Source organism: Amblyomma mixtum, chromosome 9 (genome assembly GCF_055824585.1).
Source record: "Amblyomma mixtum isolate Tamu chromosome 9, ASM5582458v1, whole genome shotgun sequence".
Taxonomy (NCBI): Eukaryota; Metazoa; Arthropoda; class Arachnida; order Ixodida; family Ixodidae; genus Amblyomma; species Amblyomma mixtum.
The window spans coordinates 52,510,745-52,527,086 of record NC_143020.1 but is presented as its reverse complement, the minus strand read 5'-3'; the positions used below and the strand labels follow the sequence as shown (position 1 = coordinate 52,527,086).

Genomic DNA, 16,342 nt, shown 5'->3' with positions numbered 1-16,342 from the left:
GCGGCCATATGAACAGTTAGCTTTATGGGGTTTAAGGTCCCAAAGCGACTCAGGCTATGAGAGACGCCGTAGTGGAGGGCTCTGGAAATTTGGACAACCAGGGGTTCTTTAACGTGCACTGACATCGCAGAGTACACGGGCCTCTAGCATTTTGCCCCGATCCAAATGCGACTGCCGTGGCCGGGATCCAACCCGCGTCTTTCGGGTCAGCAGCCGAGCACCATAGCCACTGAGCCACTGCGGCGGCCCATATGAACAGTGTACGCACTTAAAGACATGAGTGGTTATTGTTATCCAGCCACGTCTAGACCTGGATTGCCATCAAGGTGGACTCTGCAGTGCAGACATTAAATGTTGCCATAAGGAGCAGGCACCAGAGTGGTTGAAAGTGTGGCATGCAAGATGTGCAATGTATTTGTGCGTCACAAATGGGAAAACAAAGGTCCACTAATCTACTCAGGAGGACTATTTCTACCTGCCTTCCCGAGTGGTGCGGCACTCAGTATGGTGTGAGACATTCTTTAGGATAGTAAACAGAGTGCTGCAAAAACTGGCACCTCTCTTCCTTTGTTACCCTAGCTAATACAACCGCTGCAGCAATGCCTCCTCAATTTCAATGCAGCCACATCAGCCCATTGTGGCAAATGAAGCCCTTTCTCGCTACCCTTTTTTCCACTTTTTCATTCACTCACCTTCGTGTCTGTTCCACGCATGCAGCAAGAGGGAGAGTACTTCCAGTATCTAGTAGCATATCGAGAGAAATGGCAGAACAAATTTTTTTCTTGTTTGTTTTGCAATGCAGCGCCACCTAGAGGAGCTTTCATCAGCTTTTGCAGTAGCTCTTGTGACATTATCCATTGCTCTACATAGGTGGCGCCATATCACAGTGATTAAGGGGGGATGTGGGGACCAGATTTTTGGCATCTCCAACACTGTTCTATGTCATATTGAAGTATTTCACCCAAAAATAAACTTTAAGTGCTCCAAATAAATATATTTGTCGGCATCTACACGTAGACAGTGTACGCTAGCTTATAACTTTCAGGCTTGTTTTCTTAAAAGTTTGTTTTGAGCTTAATACCTTGCTCGTGGAAAGCGTAGCACAGCAATAGGTGCATGGATTTTTACCGCGTTTGTTTTGTTGTGATCACAAAATGTGGTCTGCGTGGGGACAGTCCTAGATTTACCATTTAGGTTCACGTCTTTTTGTTACATGGTAATTAGAGCATGATACCTACTAGACATAAAAGAAGGTGCATATTGTGTCCTTTAAAAAGAAAGAGCAGATAAATTTTTAAAAAAATTAAGAGTCTTGATTTACACCACGCTTCTTAGTAAATATTAAAAGCATTTACAGACCTGTAGCCTGTTTTTTTGTTATGCTAGGCTTTCCACAAGCAAGCAACATGAGGACAACATGTAAACAATTATAAAAGGGAACCTACTGAAACTGTCATAGTGAAACTTTATATCTGATTGTTTGATGCTGTTTTAAGCCAGTCTGCCAAATTTCATCACTCTAAGTCAAAAAATAGAAAAGTTACCTTCGATCCCCTCATCCCCCCTTAAGCGAATCAAGGCTTGCTAATCAAGAAATGCAACAAGCATTGAAAAGTTGAAGGGGCATTGCCTTTAGTGTTTCTTCTGAATCTGGTCGATTCTCTAAGTTTCTGGTGATTCTTTTTTTGAATACGCAGGTACCACGTGGGTGCAAGAGATAGTGTACCTCATTGTAACAGGTCTGGACTTCCGGTCGGCAGCAGCACGCAACATGGAACAGCGATTCCCATTCCTCGAGTATTTCTACCCGGGTGTCTCAACCATTGAGAACACCCCGGACACCCGCATGATCAAGACTCATCTCCCCTACTCCTTGCTTCCGGAATCAGTACGCACAGAAAACCCAAAGGTGCTCTCGTCTTTCTTTCGCATTGCTCAGCTGACACTTCAAAAGGCAAAATTTTCTCTTCACAGCGATACGTATTTCTAGCTGTGTGGCATGCAACTGGACATAGCCCTTAAGCTATGTCCAGCTTTCATTAAAAACAAAGTGCTCATAGTACTTGTCGACGTAAACTGATCGAAGTTAAAGCATGTGTAATCCAAAGGAATAAAAAAAGAATAATCAGTTTACCATACATCGCAATACTCAGACTGGAATTCTGAGTTTATTCAACACCTGAAATAAGGGAGCAGTTACTCATTAGCATCCACCCAAGCACAGCCAAATGGCTACAAAGAAAAGCTATGCAGTTTACGTAGATAAAAAAAGTCATTCGGTGGAAGCTTATCAGTAATCGGGGACATTCAAAATTCCGCGAGTGTGCTTTTCCACATAACTATGTTGCCAAAGACAAGATGGCCGATTTCTCTATAAAAAAGAACTGTGTGGGCTACAGGGCAAGCGCTAAGGATGTGGATAGAATGTAAAAAACGCATTTTGGAAAAATCAAACAATAAACTGGTCTTCCTTCCTTTGTTTCAGCTGGAAATGCATGGTCAGCCATCTTGTCTTGGGCAACATTGTAATGTGGAAAAGTGCACTTGCGGAATTTTGCATATCCCCTATCAACTCCCTTTTTTCAATTCTGCTACACCATGAGAGAGTCGCCCGAACACATTGGACTTTTCAACACCTGCCGTTTGTATAGAACTCAACGAAACTTAGGTACAGAAAATTGCTTCACTGGGTCATCACTTCAGAAAATGGTATACACTCTCTATTCCATGTTTTTAGTGGTGGATGTGGAACTGGGTGAAAAAAGTTTCCTTCAATACTGGAGCACAGTATGGTGACCACATTCACCATAAAAATGTTATGTGAACATTTGGCGACTGACACCTGAATTGTGAACAGTTCATGTTGGCTGACTTGAAAGGAACTCAGGTCAGACTGGACAGAGTGTAGTCATCGCCTTACCTATAATGTCCATCTGCTAGCTAATCCATCATCTGCTTCTGAAGTTTTAATCTCTGATTCATTCGTTGCTGTTGGTTTTGTTTTTTATTCTTTCATTTTTTTATTTTAAGCTATCAGTGAGAGCTACCCCAGAATATAGGAGACTCCTTTCTGTCCATGGATTCATTCTCTCTGATCACCATTTTCTGAAACAATCACCAGCACAAGTGGCAGATCATGGACTTAGTTGCTTTTGTGCCATTAAACTAACTGTAAATAACTAACCAATCACCAGCACAACCTTCACTGTAAACTAAGCAGGAAGTTACCTTATAAACTCGTGTAAGGGTGGCCCTTTTTTTTTTTTTAATTCGGTTGTGAACCTTGAAGGTTCGGCTCACACACAAATTAAGAAAAACATATAACCTGATCTTTTTTTCTCAATTGTCCAATACAAAACAAGGGGTGCTGCCCAGACACGAGTGCAGCCCATACACTGAATTATATGGTACATTCTTGTTCCACAGAATTACAGTTCACATCAGTGGCAGTCATTCATTTTTTTTTTTTTTCTTATCCCCAGATTATCTACATTGTGCGGAATCCTAAGGACGTCTGTGTCTCCCTCTACCACTTCACTAGGCTAATCAAGGAGACGGGCTACGAGGGAAGCTTCAAGGACTTCTTCGACTCTTTCCTCAAGGGACATGGTAAGCAGTGCCTTTCACATTTTCTCTTGAAAGTTTTTTTCTTTTGTTGAGGGCTGGTACAGTATTCACGCACCTTTTAGCTGTTTGAACTTTCAGAAGATTAGGAAATTGTCTTGTTCTCTAAGACATTATTTGATCATTTAGCTGTTCTTTAGCTGTTTTTCACACATCTCAGTGGTTTATTTTATTCGGTGGTTTACTCAAATTTATTTGGTTTCTTTTGGTGCCAGCAGGGAGCAACCACAATGAGCACTGTGGTGAGGTGACTGCATCTTCAAATGATGGCAGCAATGGCACAGTTATTTCAATGCAGAACTAACCTAGAGAGACTTTTAACACTTGCAGGAACTGCTAATTCAACAAAATAATAGATTACGTCTCATTGTCATGTTATCACGTTTGTTAAAGAGCACGTGACAGGACGGTGAAGCTCAGCTGAATAAGCCACTTTAATCACAATGCACGACGCGAAGCAATTTCAGTAGCATTAATGGCAATGTCACCAATCACATTAGAAGACACGGGGTAGCTACAAATGAACTTATTGAAGGTCATTTTCTTCTTTTTTTTTTTTTTTGAGAAGGTGTCTAATACCCCTGTCACACGGGCACTGTAAAGGTACTTTGAGCTAAAGCTCCATTACTCCAAGGGAGAACGCGCGCTGCCACACGGACGCGCCTAAGGACACCTAGTTCAAAGGAACTTCGAATCAAGGCAGCTCGAGTTTGTCCTTTGAGGCTGCAAGGGAGTACTCTCTCTCCCAGTAAGTTAGCAGCAAAAATAAATGGGGATAAGAAACGATCGATATTCTTTTCTGAAATTTGCTTCGTAAAATTATTGGTCTTTTAAAATATAAAGTTATTTGTTTTGTGGCGGTTTCACCACGCCATACTCTCGTCCCGGATTTACAAGCGCCACGGTAACTACGACGCCATGTCGGCCATGTTGTTTGTTGTTTTCAGCAAGTACGGACAGTGGCGGACAGCAGCTAGTGATACATCTTGACTATAGTTCACTATAATCTTGCCGGAGATCGCTGAGCATAGCAGGGGACACATGTGCGACAACTTCGCCGACGCGCCGCACCGATCGTCGCGTGCGAACTGGCATCCCACTGCAAGCAGGGACACACGGAGCGGTGAGCATCGCTGCGCCGCTCTACCCAAGCTCTGCCCACAACCTCTGTCACACTTCGCCGCCGTGCAGCGGTGCCTCAGCGCTGCTTGTGATCGTGTACAAATATCTCAAGAAAAGACAAGATTGCCTTGTTATCACAAAGTCTGCTCGAGCAGCGACAAAGCATGCCTGCTTATGTTGCGAGCTTTCGGCAACGGCACCGCTCGCGGGCGACGAGCTCTGCTACTGCCTGGCTGCCGTGGTCGTCGCTAGGCCTATAGCCTCTTTCGCATCGTAGACGCAGCGGCCGGCGCTTCGGAAGTCGCCCGAGCTATAATAAAAGGCCTACTCCGCACATCGCTCTACTGTCAACAACAAAAGCTCACAATAAAATAATAGTATGGTCAATTTCCGTGACGCCTTCGGCAGCGAAGCGAGCGGGCGCCAGGCGAGCCGGACCCCAACTTGAGGCCAGCGGCAGCTGCGAGGCGGTTGCGGAAAGAAGTTTGCTTGTATCGCAGTCGTTACCTTTAGCAGCAGCTCAGTATTGGTCAGCGATCCTCAAAAATGACATATTTGTCACATTTCTCATCCCAGGGTTTATTATTTAAGTCAAGAACACACTTTAGCTTGTTTTTATGACGCCGGCAGAGTCAAGAACACACTTTAGCTTGTTTTTATGACGCCGGCAGACGGGATTGGCTGCCGCTTCCCGTCGTTGGCATCCAGCAGGTTGGACGCATGCGACGAGCTGCGTTCGGTCGTTGCGACGCGCCGCAGCGAATCGCACGCACTTTTCGCACATGTGTCCCCAAAACGTGAACAGAATCGCAACGATCGCAAGACCAAAGAAGACAGAGGAAAAGAAGCAAAGGGAAGAGCCGAAGAACCAAGCCGAGCCATTTGAGCTCAGTGTGGCCAGCGCTGTGATGTTATGCTCTGTACTTGGCAGATCATGCCATTATTGCAGTTGAAATTGCGTTGATTGAGCATAATATTGATATAAAACGTTTTTTTTGTGAAAATATGTGACACTGCTATATTCTCATGTGCACTGAAGTCTGCAACTTTAATCCAGTTTTTCACCGATGAGGGCGCTAAAATCGTTTTCCAAAGGTCGTTCCGCGACCGTGTAGCACGGGCGAACTCCCTTGAAGTAGTGCTCCTTTGGTAGCGTAATGGAGCTTTAGTTCAAAGTACCTTTACAGTGCCCGTGTGACAGGGGTATAAGCTTGCATGAAATACAGCAGGCAGGAATTAGAACTTAGAACTCCTGGACCCCACTTTTTGGAAGCAAACGGGTGAGGTAAGAACTGGAGGCGACATTTGAGCTCCACCTTAAGGCAATGATGCAATAGCACAATAGGTAATACCCATGTATGTGGAATTGGTCATTGTCTACTTCACGTTCATAGGTCGCTGGGAGTCCTCATGCCACTTCTGGCATAGTGGTGAAGCAGTTAATTGATATGCCACTACCCTTATAGGTGGCTGTTTCAAACACAACCACCGGTGCGGTTTGTGGGTGCCACGTTGTTTTTCCTGAGGAACCTCTTTAATCTAACTGTTAGTACAAGGCTGTATGGCGTCATAAGGTCACGCAGCTGCAATAATGCAGGTGGGTCGTCTGCGTTATTGCTCACAATGCCGGCGCTGGATTTTATGCACAGCAAGAGCCTTAATATTATCGCATTAATATTAGGGGTGTGCGAATATCAAATTTTTCGAATACGAATCGAATACGAATACTTAGTTCCGAATATCGAATCGAATATCGAATAATCAAGGACAGACGCATTTAGCCACTACAAAACATTTATTTGGGCACCCAAGAACATCACAGTTCAACTATCAATGATTAAATGAACACAAAAGGTGTGTGTGGCTACACAAAAAGTATCAAAGTCTCAAACATTATTCTTAGAAGAGTGGAAATATCATAGAAGATGGCTAGTACACAGCATTGATTAAGGCCAGCTTGCCATCAGCACAAAAGCGCGTTGCTGGGATGAACATAAAAGGTTGTCGTGAAGGAAAACCAGCTGCTCCACATGGTCAGACAGAAGTAGTTCCCTTCTAACTGAAACGACTCCTCCAGCCACAGAAAATGCCCTCTCACTTGGCACTGACCTGGCACATATTGCGAGGTACTTCGTGCACAGCTCTTACTATACCAGCTTCGCAGGTATAGCCACAAAAAAGCTCACCAGCGCAGTCAGCTACGGCATGGCCCTTGGAGGAAGAAAGAATGTTCCTTCCGTGTAGGCGCCGCCATGTTGTTATATATCTGTCGATAGGGCTTGCGGACCGAAATGAACGCCGGTGCTCACAATGAATATTCGGCAAGATACGAATATTCGCGTCGGGTCGAATATTCGAAACAACACGAATACTTGGATTTCGAATCGAATTCGAATACTAAAAATATAATATTCGAAATATATTCGAAAATTTCGAATATTCGCACACCCCTAATTAATATGCATCAACGTCCATTAATTGAGTGACCACTCTTCTCCTGCAGTGTCCTATGGGCCCATCTGGAAGCACTATTTGGAGTGGTGGGAGCACAGGAATGATCCCAATGTGCTTGTAATCTCCTACGAAGATCTCCACAAGGTTAGTCTTAATATTTAGGGGGATCCCCCAAGGTGGAGTATATTTTGTAATAAGAGGGTAATTACCAATTTATGCGGCTACAAAGGAGAGCTACGCAGCTTTCACAGAAGCTTCGTAGTTCTAAAGCAAAATTCTTTTATGTATAAAAACGCAATAGTATTTATAAAAACACATTTTATGTGCCAAAAACGGGAAATTTTTTTTATTTCTCTGTGATTATCTCTGAATGCGGCCAAGGCAGCTTGAATGTACTAGTCTTATCTGCCCTTCGGGCAGCCTTCATCATTGTCTGGCATATGTTTGAACAAAGCATTCATTGGAAGATATCCACTGCAAACCGTGCTGTTCAGATATTTTTTTTTTTTTGCTTACTTTCATATATGCATAATTCAAACATGAATCGTTAAGTGTTGCATAACATGGGATGATGTTTGAAACTCCTTTGTTATGGGCGTGGTGCAAAAGATGGCCTCCAGTGATCAACACAGAACAGGCATTCTTCATCTCAAGCGTCACTCATTAACACACTCCAGTTTCAGCAATCAGCTGCTTTCTACCACCAGGCAAATGCACAACTCTTTTACAGGTGTCGCAGATCGTAGCTAGGGTGACACTGTGATGTGTCAGCCACATTGTTTCTGTTGACTTTGTGTTTTATGATGCTTAATGCATTCTGTGCTTGGGAGTGGGACTAGACTGCCTGGCTGACCTAATTAATAACCGCTACTGTATTCTCTCAGCTTGAAGTGCCTGGTTATCATCTCAAAAATTACTTCGCAGCTAAGCATTTCGAAATAATACGAATGAATGACCATAGCTTACAAAGACAAAATGACACAGTGCCACGTGATTTCGTCTTTTATTATGCTGCAGCTTTTTTTTTCATGACTGTTTTGGTAAGCTTAACCGATGATAACTGCCACACTTTTTGGTCCTCCTACTGTATGGCGCTTGAGAATTCTTCACTTTAATTTCTTCCTCTGTGATATTGAGGATGAGTCTTGCATCGGGAAGGGATTAGCAAAGAGTCTTGTCAGAATGGAAGAGACATTTTCAAAGACGTGGGTTGAGGACTGTGACACTGAGGCTACCTCTGAGATGGATTGTTGCATTTAATTCCCACCGTTGTAGAGACGGAATTCCTATGACCTCTACAGCCATTTTCAGTTGTAAAGCTTTTGGAACACTGCCTTGAGTGAGATTGTTTCGGGTAGTGAAGGTGGGACAGAAAGCTGTGCTTATCATAATATGGCCAGGGTGAATCTCGTCAGGGAGAATCAGGTGACAAGAAACCCAGACTGGTGCAGTCTTTTTCCCTGTCACATCTTGCTCACATTTCATTTTATTATCTCCAGCAAATGTGCTGTGTTATAGCAGGAACTCACAACACCAGCTGTGCAGCATTTTGTTAATTGCCATTAAAAATGCACTGAAGAGGAATCTGAACTCGTCTTTTTGCCGCGGGAACTCGATCTACACGTTCCGAGCATTCCTAGAAACTTCGACTTATTGCCCTGTGTGGCCGATTTCCCTAATTAAATCGAATTAACGTCTGGCTCCCGCCTTTTTTTTTTAATTATCCCTGTACGGTGGGCGGAGTCTACCAACACGTGGAGTGCCTTTCAGCCAGCTCTGTGGAGGCTTTGCTTTCGCTTTATTTTGTTTTTTAGGTTTACGTGAATAAATTGTTTCATTCGCAGATAATATAGCCGCAAAATAAGCCCGCAGAAATAAAAATACGCGTGGACTATTTGCTACTATGGATTACTACGTATTACTCCGCCGATGGCAGAGCGGCAAGCCGCCACGGGACTGGGTGAAAGGCACTCCACGCGTTGGTCGACTGCGCCCACCGCACGCGGAGAATTTAAAAAAAAGGCGGGAGCCGGGCGTTAATCCGATTTAATTAGTGAATTCGGCGACATAGGGCAATAAATCGAAGTTCGTAAGAATGCTCGGAACGTGTAGATTGAGTTCCCGCAGCAAAAAAGACGAGTTCAGGTTCCTCTTCGCTGCACCTTTAATCATTTTGACGTTAATAAGTTCATGTTACCGGAATTCACTAAGTCCACAGTTTGGACTCCTCCCCAGGACGCATGCAGTGTGATCCAGAGGGTAGCCCTCTTCCTGGGCCGGCCCCTGAGGGACGACGAGGTGTTGGCCATCGCGGATCACTGCAACTTCAACCACATGGCACGCAATCCAGCCACCAACTACGAACACTGGCGCAGACTCGGCTTTGTCAACCTCCAGGAGTCAGGGTTCATGAGGAAAGGTGCGCTCCTTCGGCACTGTTCAGAATTTCCTATCGTTCCTACCATGGGGATGTAATCATCCCAAACTGTCATTGTTTGAAATTGTTCAAGTGGCATTTTGCGATCATCTCCTCTTTGGAGACTCGAGGCCACCCTCAAGTGTGATCATTGTTTGAAACTGCTTGATAGTCCCCAACCTGCAGTTGTTTATCCCCACCTTAGAGGTAGTATTGTTCCTAAATGTGGTCATCATTCAAGGCAGTTCAAAAGCCTCCAGTCTGCAATCATCCCTAAACTTGATCACCATCCCAAACTGTTCAGATGTTTCCACCTGTTATTATCCCCATTTTAGGGATGTGACCATCCCTAAATGTGTTCACCTAGAGATGAGACCATCCCTGAAATAGGGATAATAATATATGTGGGCCATCCCTGAATGTGGCCATCTAGGGATGAGACGGTCACATTTAGGGATGAAACCATCCCTAAATGTGGTCATCATTTGAAACTGTTCAAGAGTACCTAATGCATGATCGTGTCTATGTTGGGGATGTGATCATCCTCAGCACTGGGATAATCATAGTCTCTGGCTGAACGGCTGCAGATTAAAGGCACACCCATACAATCCATTCACTGCAACTTTCATTGCACAAGCGGCTATCTTTATATGATTGGGAAGGTATAATGGGACAAGGATTGGGGTGAACGTCAACAGAATGAGTGCCACAACTGCAGTTTTGTCAAGCCTACCAAGCCGTTCAAAAGCAGTCTTCGTTCGCAAATTTTTTAACTTGATCCTGACCATTGAGGCATTGAGAAAGTTGTACTTACCATTTTACGTAATGTAACGAAGAAAACTTGCATTGCATTTTGCATATTTTCGGGGTCTGTGAACAGAGGTTGGCATATCGAGGTACTGTAGTATAAATGGGATTGTGGGATTGATGCCGGCACTTACACAGGAACCTTTAATTACAGCTCTGGTTTAAGTGCACTATATATGTGCAGACTGATGACATTTGTTCTAAGAATCAGGAGTGGTGAAGAAATACACATCAGAGAAATATGCTGCCTCATAGTGGTTCAATTTATTCATGAAATGGAAAGCAAGCATGCAGGTAGAACAGTTTGTGCCATGTAACCAATGTGGGCGGGCTTCTTTTAGGCAGCATTAATGGCAGCATGTAGCCAACATTCAGAATTCACTGCTAGTTTTTCATGTGCTTGGACTAAAGGACTCTGCTCAGAAGTGTTGTACGTAAGTATGCATGCCATGGATAGATGGCGCAATTGAGGGGGTATGAGGGCATGCTTGCATCTCTATGCACCTCATGCCAGCTCATGTTGTCGATGTGTCTTCATCTCAAGCAGCACAATGCACAGCATTGCGAGTTTGGTGTATGCAAGGCCTCTTTCCCATCCTGTGCTTCACTTCACTTCGAAATTATCTGAACAAAATGATTGTTCACTTATTATTTGGTTTGAACTGAAAGGTCACTATTCTTACTTTGTCAATAACTATTTGTCCTTGAAAAATCTAAAATTGGTTTTGAGGAAAGGAATTGAGGCTCTAACTGTCTGGCATAGTGGACACCCGAACTGCTTAGTAAGAGAGGGAAGGGGTAAAGGAGGGAGTGAAAGAAGAAAGGAAAAAAGAGGTGCTGAATTTGAATTTCGGCCACCTGGGGATCTTTAATGTGCACTCACATCGCACAGCACACGGGCGCCTCCTGCGTTTCGCCTCCATTGAAACGCGGCCGCCACGGTCGGGTTTGAACCCGGGTAATCCGGCTCAGTAGATGAGCGCTTTAACCACTGAGCCATTTTTCCTTTATATCCACTTTTTGTTGTGCCAAATAACTTCAGAAATGTGCATGGTCCTTTTCATGAGGCAAAGATATCACAGAAATTAGGGAGGTTACAATAACCAGCAATGAAATAAAATTTAAGTTTTTGAATCATTGACTAGCGTGAAAATTGTAGTTTTTATGCTGATACAGCTTTCAAAATGAGTTGTCTTCAAATTTTTAAAGCAACGTTGGAATGCGTCGCCAGTGACGTAATTTTTAGCAGGTTAGTTAGCTCCATGGATGGCCAGAGAAATGCGTTATCGCAATATTTTACCATCCTTCCGGGACAGGAATCGTTGGCGACTGGAAGAACTACTTCACACCCGAGATGAACGCCCAGATGGACGCCTGGCTGGAGGAGAAATTCGGCAACACTGACCTGACCTTCGTCTACGACCTCCCTCCAGATGAGCAGCCCGAAAGAGAAGCAGTCTAGTCTTGCCTTTAAAACCATAGGTGTATTTTAATTTACCTGTACAGTCCGAGAGTAGCCTAGGATGGCTAGCCAGTGCTTTTTGATGATGTGAAGTACGTCGGTAACATCTGTCACAGTGTGGTGTTTTAGCACGTGTCGGCTGTGGAGGAACCTCCAAGGACGGCTTAGGGCCGTTTCACATGCATGCGATTCTTGCCTGAGACGCTGCGAATTCTGTCGGTCTGCGACTGGGGAGGGCCGTTGGTCTATCCGAAGACAGCTTGCGACCGAGTTCCGTCCGGTTGGAATTCAGTCGCAGCATCGGTGTGTTCGCTCTGCAACTGACCAATGGGCAACGCCGAGGCAGCGCGTGACCTGGGGTCACGTGGGAGCTGTTGCCGCGACGTAAGCAAAACTGTTTATTCTAATCAAAACATGCGAAATACAGTCAAGCCCACTTACAACAATACTGGTTATAACAATATATCGGATATAACAATGCTCAGTCGTGGCACCATCAGCTTTGCCACGTGTTCTATAGTAAAATAAACTGCTTATAGCAATGCTGTGAAGACACATTATTGGTTATAACAATTAAATCCGGTAATTTAGTGTCAACCATTACAGAAAAAAACAAGGAAATGCTACAACCACACCAGCAAAACCATGCTTACAACACAAAAGTGCGCATGTGTGGGGCCGACCAATGGACTAAGCTGGCGCAGCAACGCCACGAAAGCAAAAGAGGCAGGCGTCATCGCGTCAGGAGAGCTGCTGCATTGCTGCATTGGCTACGCACGCCACGCGTACCCCCAATCAGTCGGTGCAGTGCGCGTGCATGCAGCCAGCGCAGTTTTTCTCTTGTCAGCTGTCACCACGCCCTTAGTTCTGCATGCTTCTTGAATCTCCCATAAGAATAGCTTCCAAAAAGCCGGCTTGATTCCTGTGACGTGGAGGTGCGCAAAGCTCCTGGTGGCGCAGTGATGGTGGTGCTTTGGTCATCGGTGAACGGTGAACATTGTTCCGGTTCCCTGAAGTTCGATTTAACAAGCTTTTACAGGCATTAGAACAATCAAACCCCTGCGGGTATTTATTGCCAATAAATGCTCTGAAGTTTGTCATCTTTTCTTTTTTTCGACGCAACCCTGTTATAGCAATTATTGGTTATAACAATGGTATTTCCATGGCACTTTAATATTGGGCTTGACTGTATTGCCTTGCATCTAAAAACACACTGGTCATAACATCATCAACACATTCCGTGCAGCGTTTGTGTCGCGTTTAATCGTGGGTTGCCTATGCGAACATCGACCAACCCTACGTGTCCCTACGGCCGAATTCGCTGGGTGCGCGTTGCATGTGAAAGCACTGTGCGAAAATCGCACTGCGGCGTCACCGACTAGGCCGACTATTTTCGTTCTAGTCGCAGCGTGTGAAACGGCCCTTAGGTACTGTTGACATGGTTTTATATTCATGTTGAAAGTTATTCAGCAGCTTGTTGGGTCAGCTTTAATACTTTAAAGCTTTAATGCTTGAAAGCTTTAATGCTTGAAAGCTTTAATGCTTTAAAACTTTAATGCTTTAAGGGGGGATGAGGGTCTTAAAATTGACCTCTTTATTTATGGCTAGAATTTCATGAAATTTTGCACACAGATGTGTTTTTCTCTTCTCATTCCAAATATGTAATCATAATTGAGCTGGTTGCCTTAGATCAAAAGTTATCTTAAATTCTAGAGTGTAACTAGGTAATTTCTTACACAGCTTTAATTAACTTTCTCATTGCATTTTGTTGCTTTTAATTACATGAATTGATAGCCAGCGAATTCCCGTACCCGATGACATTCTTACATTTTTTGTTTAGGCCACGTATTAATAGCAACTTACAATTAGCTTAACGAACTGCAGTGTCATATACTGCGACATTTTACTCTTGACACAGTATATCATGATGGCATGCTTTCAGAGAAAAACGAAGAATGTCACCGGGTATGGGAACTCTCTGGCTATCAATTTGTGTGATTAAAAGCAACAAAATGCAATGAGAAAGTTCATTAAAGCTGCGTAAGAAATTACCTAGTTACTTCCTAGACTTTGTAAGATTTAAGACCACCAGCTCAATTATGATTACATACTTGGAATCAGAAGAGAAAAATGCATCTTTGTGCAAACATTCATGACATTCTAGCCATAAATAAAAAAGTTAGTCTTAAAACCCTCTTCCCCCCTTAAAGCTCTAATGCTTTAATGCTCTAATGCTTTAAAGCTTTAATGGTTTAAAGCTTTAATGCTAGAGACAACATGGCTCTCCTACATGTGAGCTTCTGTCATCACTTGTGAATTCACCTTTTAAAATAGCAAGAAAGTCTTGTGATGAACTGTTTAGCAAGGAGCCAGGCTGGTTAATCCTTGATGGATCACCGTTTGACGGAAACTTGGACTTTTGGATTTTAGTTTTTAACCAATTACCAAACCTGGCTCATTTAAGGCCCATTCACACTTGCCCAAAAATCCGGCGAGCGAAGCGGAATCGGCCGCTTTTGACGTCGAGCGAGGCGGAAAGCGGCGCGGCGAGGTCAACTGGGCTGGACCCATTTCGAAGCCAGACCCCTCGCTTCGGATTGAATTCTCATTGTTGCTGCCTTTTTCAGTGCGTTCACTGGCCAGAAATGCAGCACAGGTCTTTCTCTTCATTTCACCTCGCCTCCAAGAAAGCGTATAAGTGATAAACTTACTTTATTTTTTTATTCAGTGTGACGATTCTGATGCTTCTAAGCCTAACAGCAGAGTCGGTTTGTTGACTAATGGTTCCCGCCTTGACAACCAGATGGCGCCACTATATGCTAAGTTTATTTTTGCGTCTGTGCTAGCATACTCTGAACTAAAAGTGAAAATGCGTCTGCGTTTAACGTACGTAAGCATGCTTATGCTTATGGTACGTAGACAGCGTAAATTTATGCTCTTTTCTCACTATATCTGTGTATGCTGCTAGCAGCGACGCAGCGTGGAAACGCGAGAAACAGCAGCGGCGCGGCGGATCCGCCTTGCCCGCGCGTGAACAAGTGAGAACAGGTCCTTGTTTTTGCGGCGAACGAATCCGGTTCGAGCGAATCCGCTTCACTCGCCGGATTTTTGGGCAAGTGTGATCGCGCCTTTACTGTGCCTGCTTTCTGTCAATGTAACAGTACCATCTTTATCTCAGGCCGCGTTTAATATGTCTAAAATGAAAGGCTTTCTTAACTGCACCGTTCTTTTGCAAGATGTTCATCATGTGTGGCGAGCTTTCCTGATCACTGCGAAAAGCCTCTGTTGCTGTTTATTAATATATTTCCTCAGTTACTGGCGTTCTTTCCTCATTTGCTAGCGGAATTGTTCTGGGACGGAAAGACACATTTTTATTATTCTAACTTGCGACGCACGGCCAGTAGCTCAATCATTATTCAATGCACTTCTGTGTGCAAGTTTTTAGGATCGAATTTAAAAATTAATTGATTTTAGTGTTCGGAGTTTCAGTGAAGCCTAGTTGAGTCCTCTGGTGTTTAGATTTCAGTAAATGATTTAATATTTGTGATCATTTCTGTCTAGCTTTGGCGGGCTGTTTTATGTATCCATGGTAAAAATCCATGCAAGACTAGTGTGGTTGCTTGCAAGTTTTATTTGAATCTATTACTTTCTGGTGGCAAACATGTTTGCCATAGCCGCAAGCTTCACACAGGGGATGTATTCAGCAAGTAGAGAGAATAACTAAGTATTTTTCTTGATTTCATGGATTTTTGTTGGCGGTGGGAAGGTGTATTTACCAATGCCACGAGCTTGATGAAATGAATTTTCTTGGCAAGAAGGTGAGGTAATTAGCAAGTGGATAGTGACTAGATTGAAATGCCAGTATTGTGTTCAGGGTAGATTTTATGGTTTCTGGCTGCCTGGTAGGTTGCACAAGTTTTGTTTGCACAAGTGTTCTGCTGTGATCTTGTCAACTGATAATAGGGGATATTCAAAATTCCGCAAGTGCGCTTTCCCACATAACTATGATGCCTCAAACAAGATGGCTGACTTTGCTATAAAGGAACTACATGGGCTACAGGACACGCGCTAAAGGTGTCGAGAGAATGTAAGAAACGTATTTTGGAAGAATCAAACAAAAATCCAGTCTTTCTTGCTTTGATTCAGCTGCAAACGCATTGTCAGCCATCTTGTTTTGGGCAACATTGTTATGCGGGAAAGCGCACTTGCGGAATTTTGAATATCCCCTATTTCCATTCAGGTTGTGCACAAATTTCGCACCTGTTTTTGTCGATGGTCACACACACCTTTTAGCAAATCAATGTTGAAAAGTGCCGCATGTTATATTTTAACAGATATTGTAGGTGAACAGTCTTTCACGCAAGGAATGAAGTTGGCTGTTGAGGTGTCGGGGCTGTGCTGGAGACGTGGGTGTGTAGGGTATTTATTGAAATGAATAAAGTTGCTACAAAACATTC

At 43.8% G+C, this 16,342-nt stretch overlaps 1 protein-coding gene across 1 annotated transcript in view; it reads left to right on the top strand.

The window, feature by feature from the left end:
- The window catches only part of LOC149328999 (sulfotransferase 1A2-like), a 19,754-nt gene extending 3,412 nt beyond the window's left edge, over window positions 1–16,342 (top strand). The window contains exons 2-6 of the mRNA XM_089560048.1: window positions 1,698–1,909; window positions 3,483–3,609; window positions 7,250–7,344; window positions 9,436–9,619; window positions 11,740–16,342. Coding sequence (XP_089416174.1) covers window positions 1,698–1,909; window positions 3,483–3,609; window positions 7,250–7,344; window positions 9,436–9,619; window positions 11,740–11,885 — 764 coding nt within the window. The 3' untranslated portion in view covers window positions 11,886–16,342. The remainder of the gene's footprint in view (window positions 1–1,697; window positions 1,910–3,482; window positions 3,610–7,249; window positions 7,345–9,435; window positions 9,620–11,739) is intronic.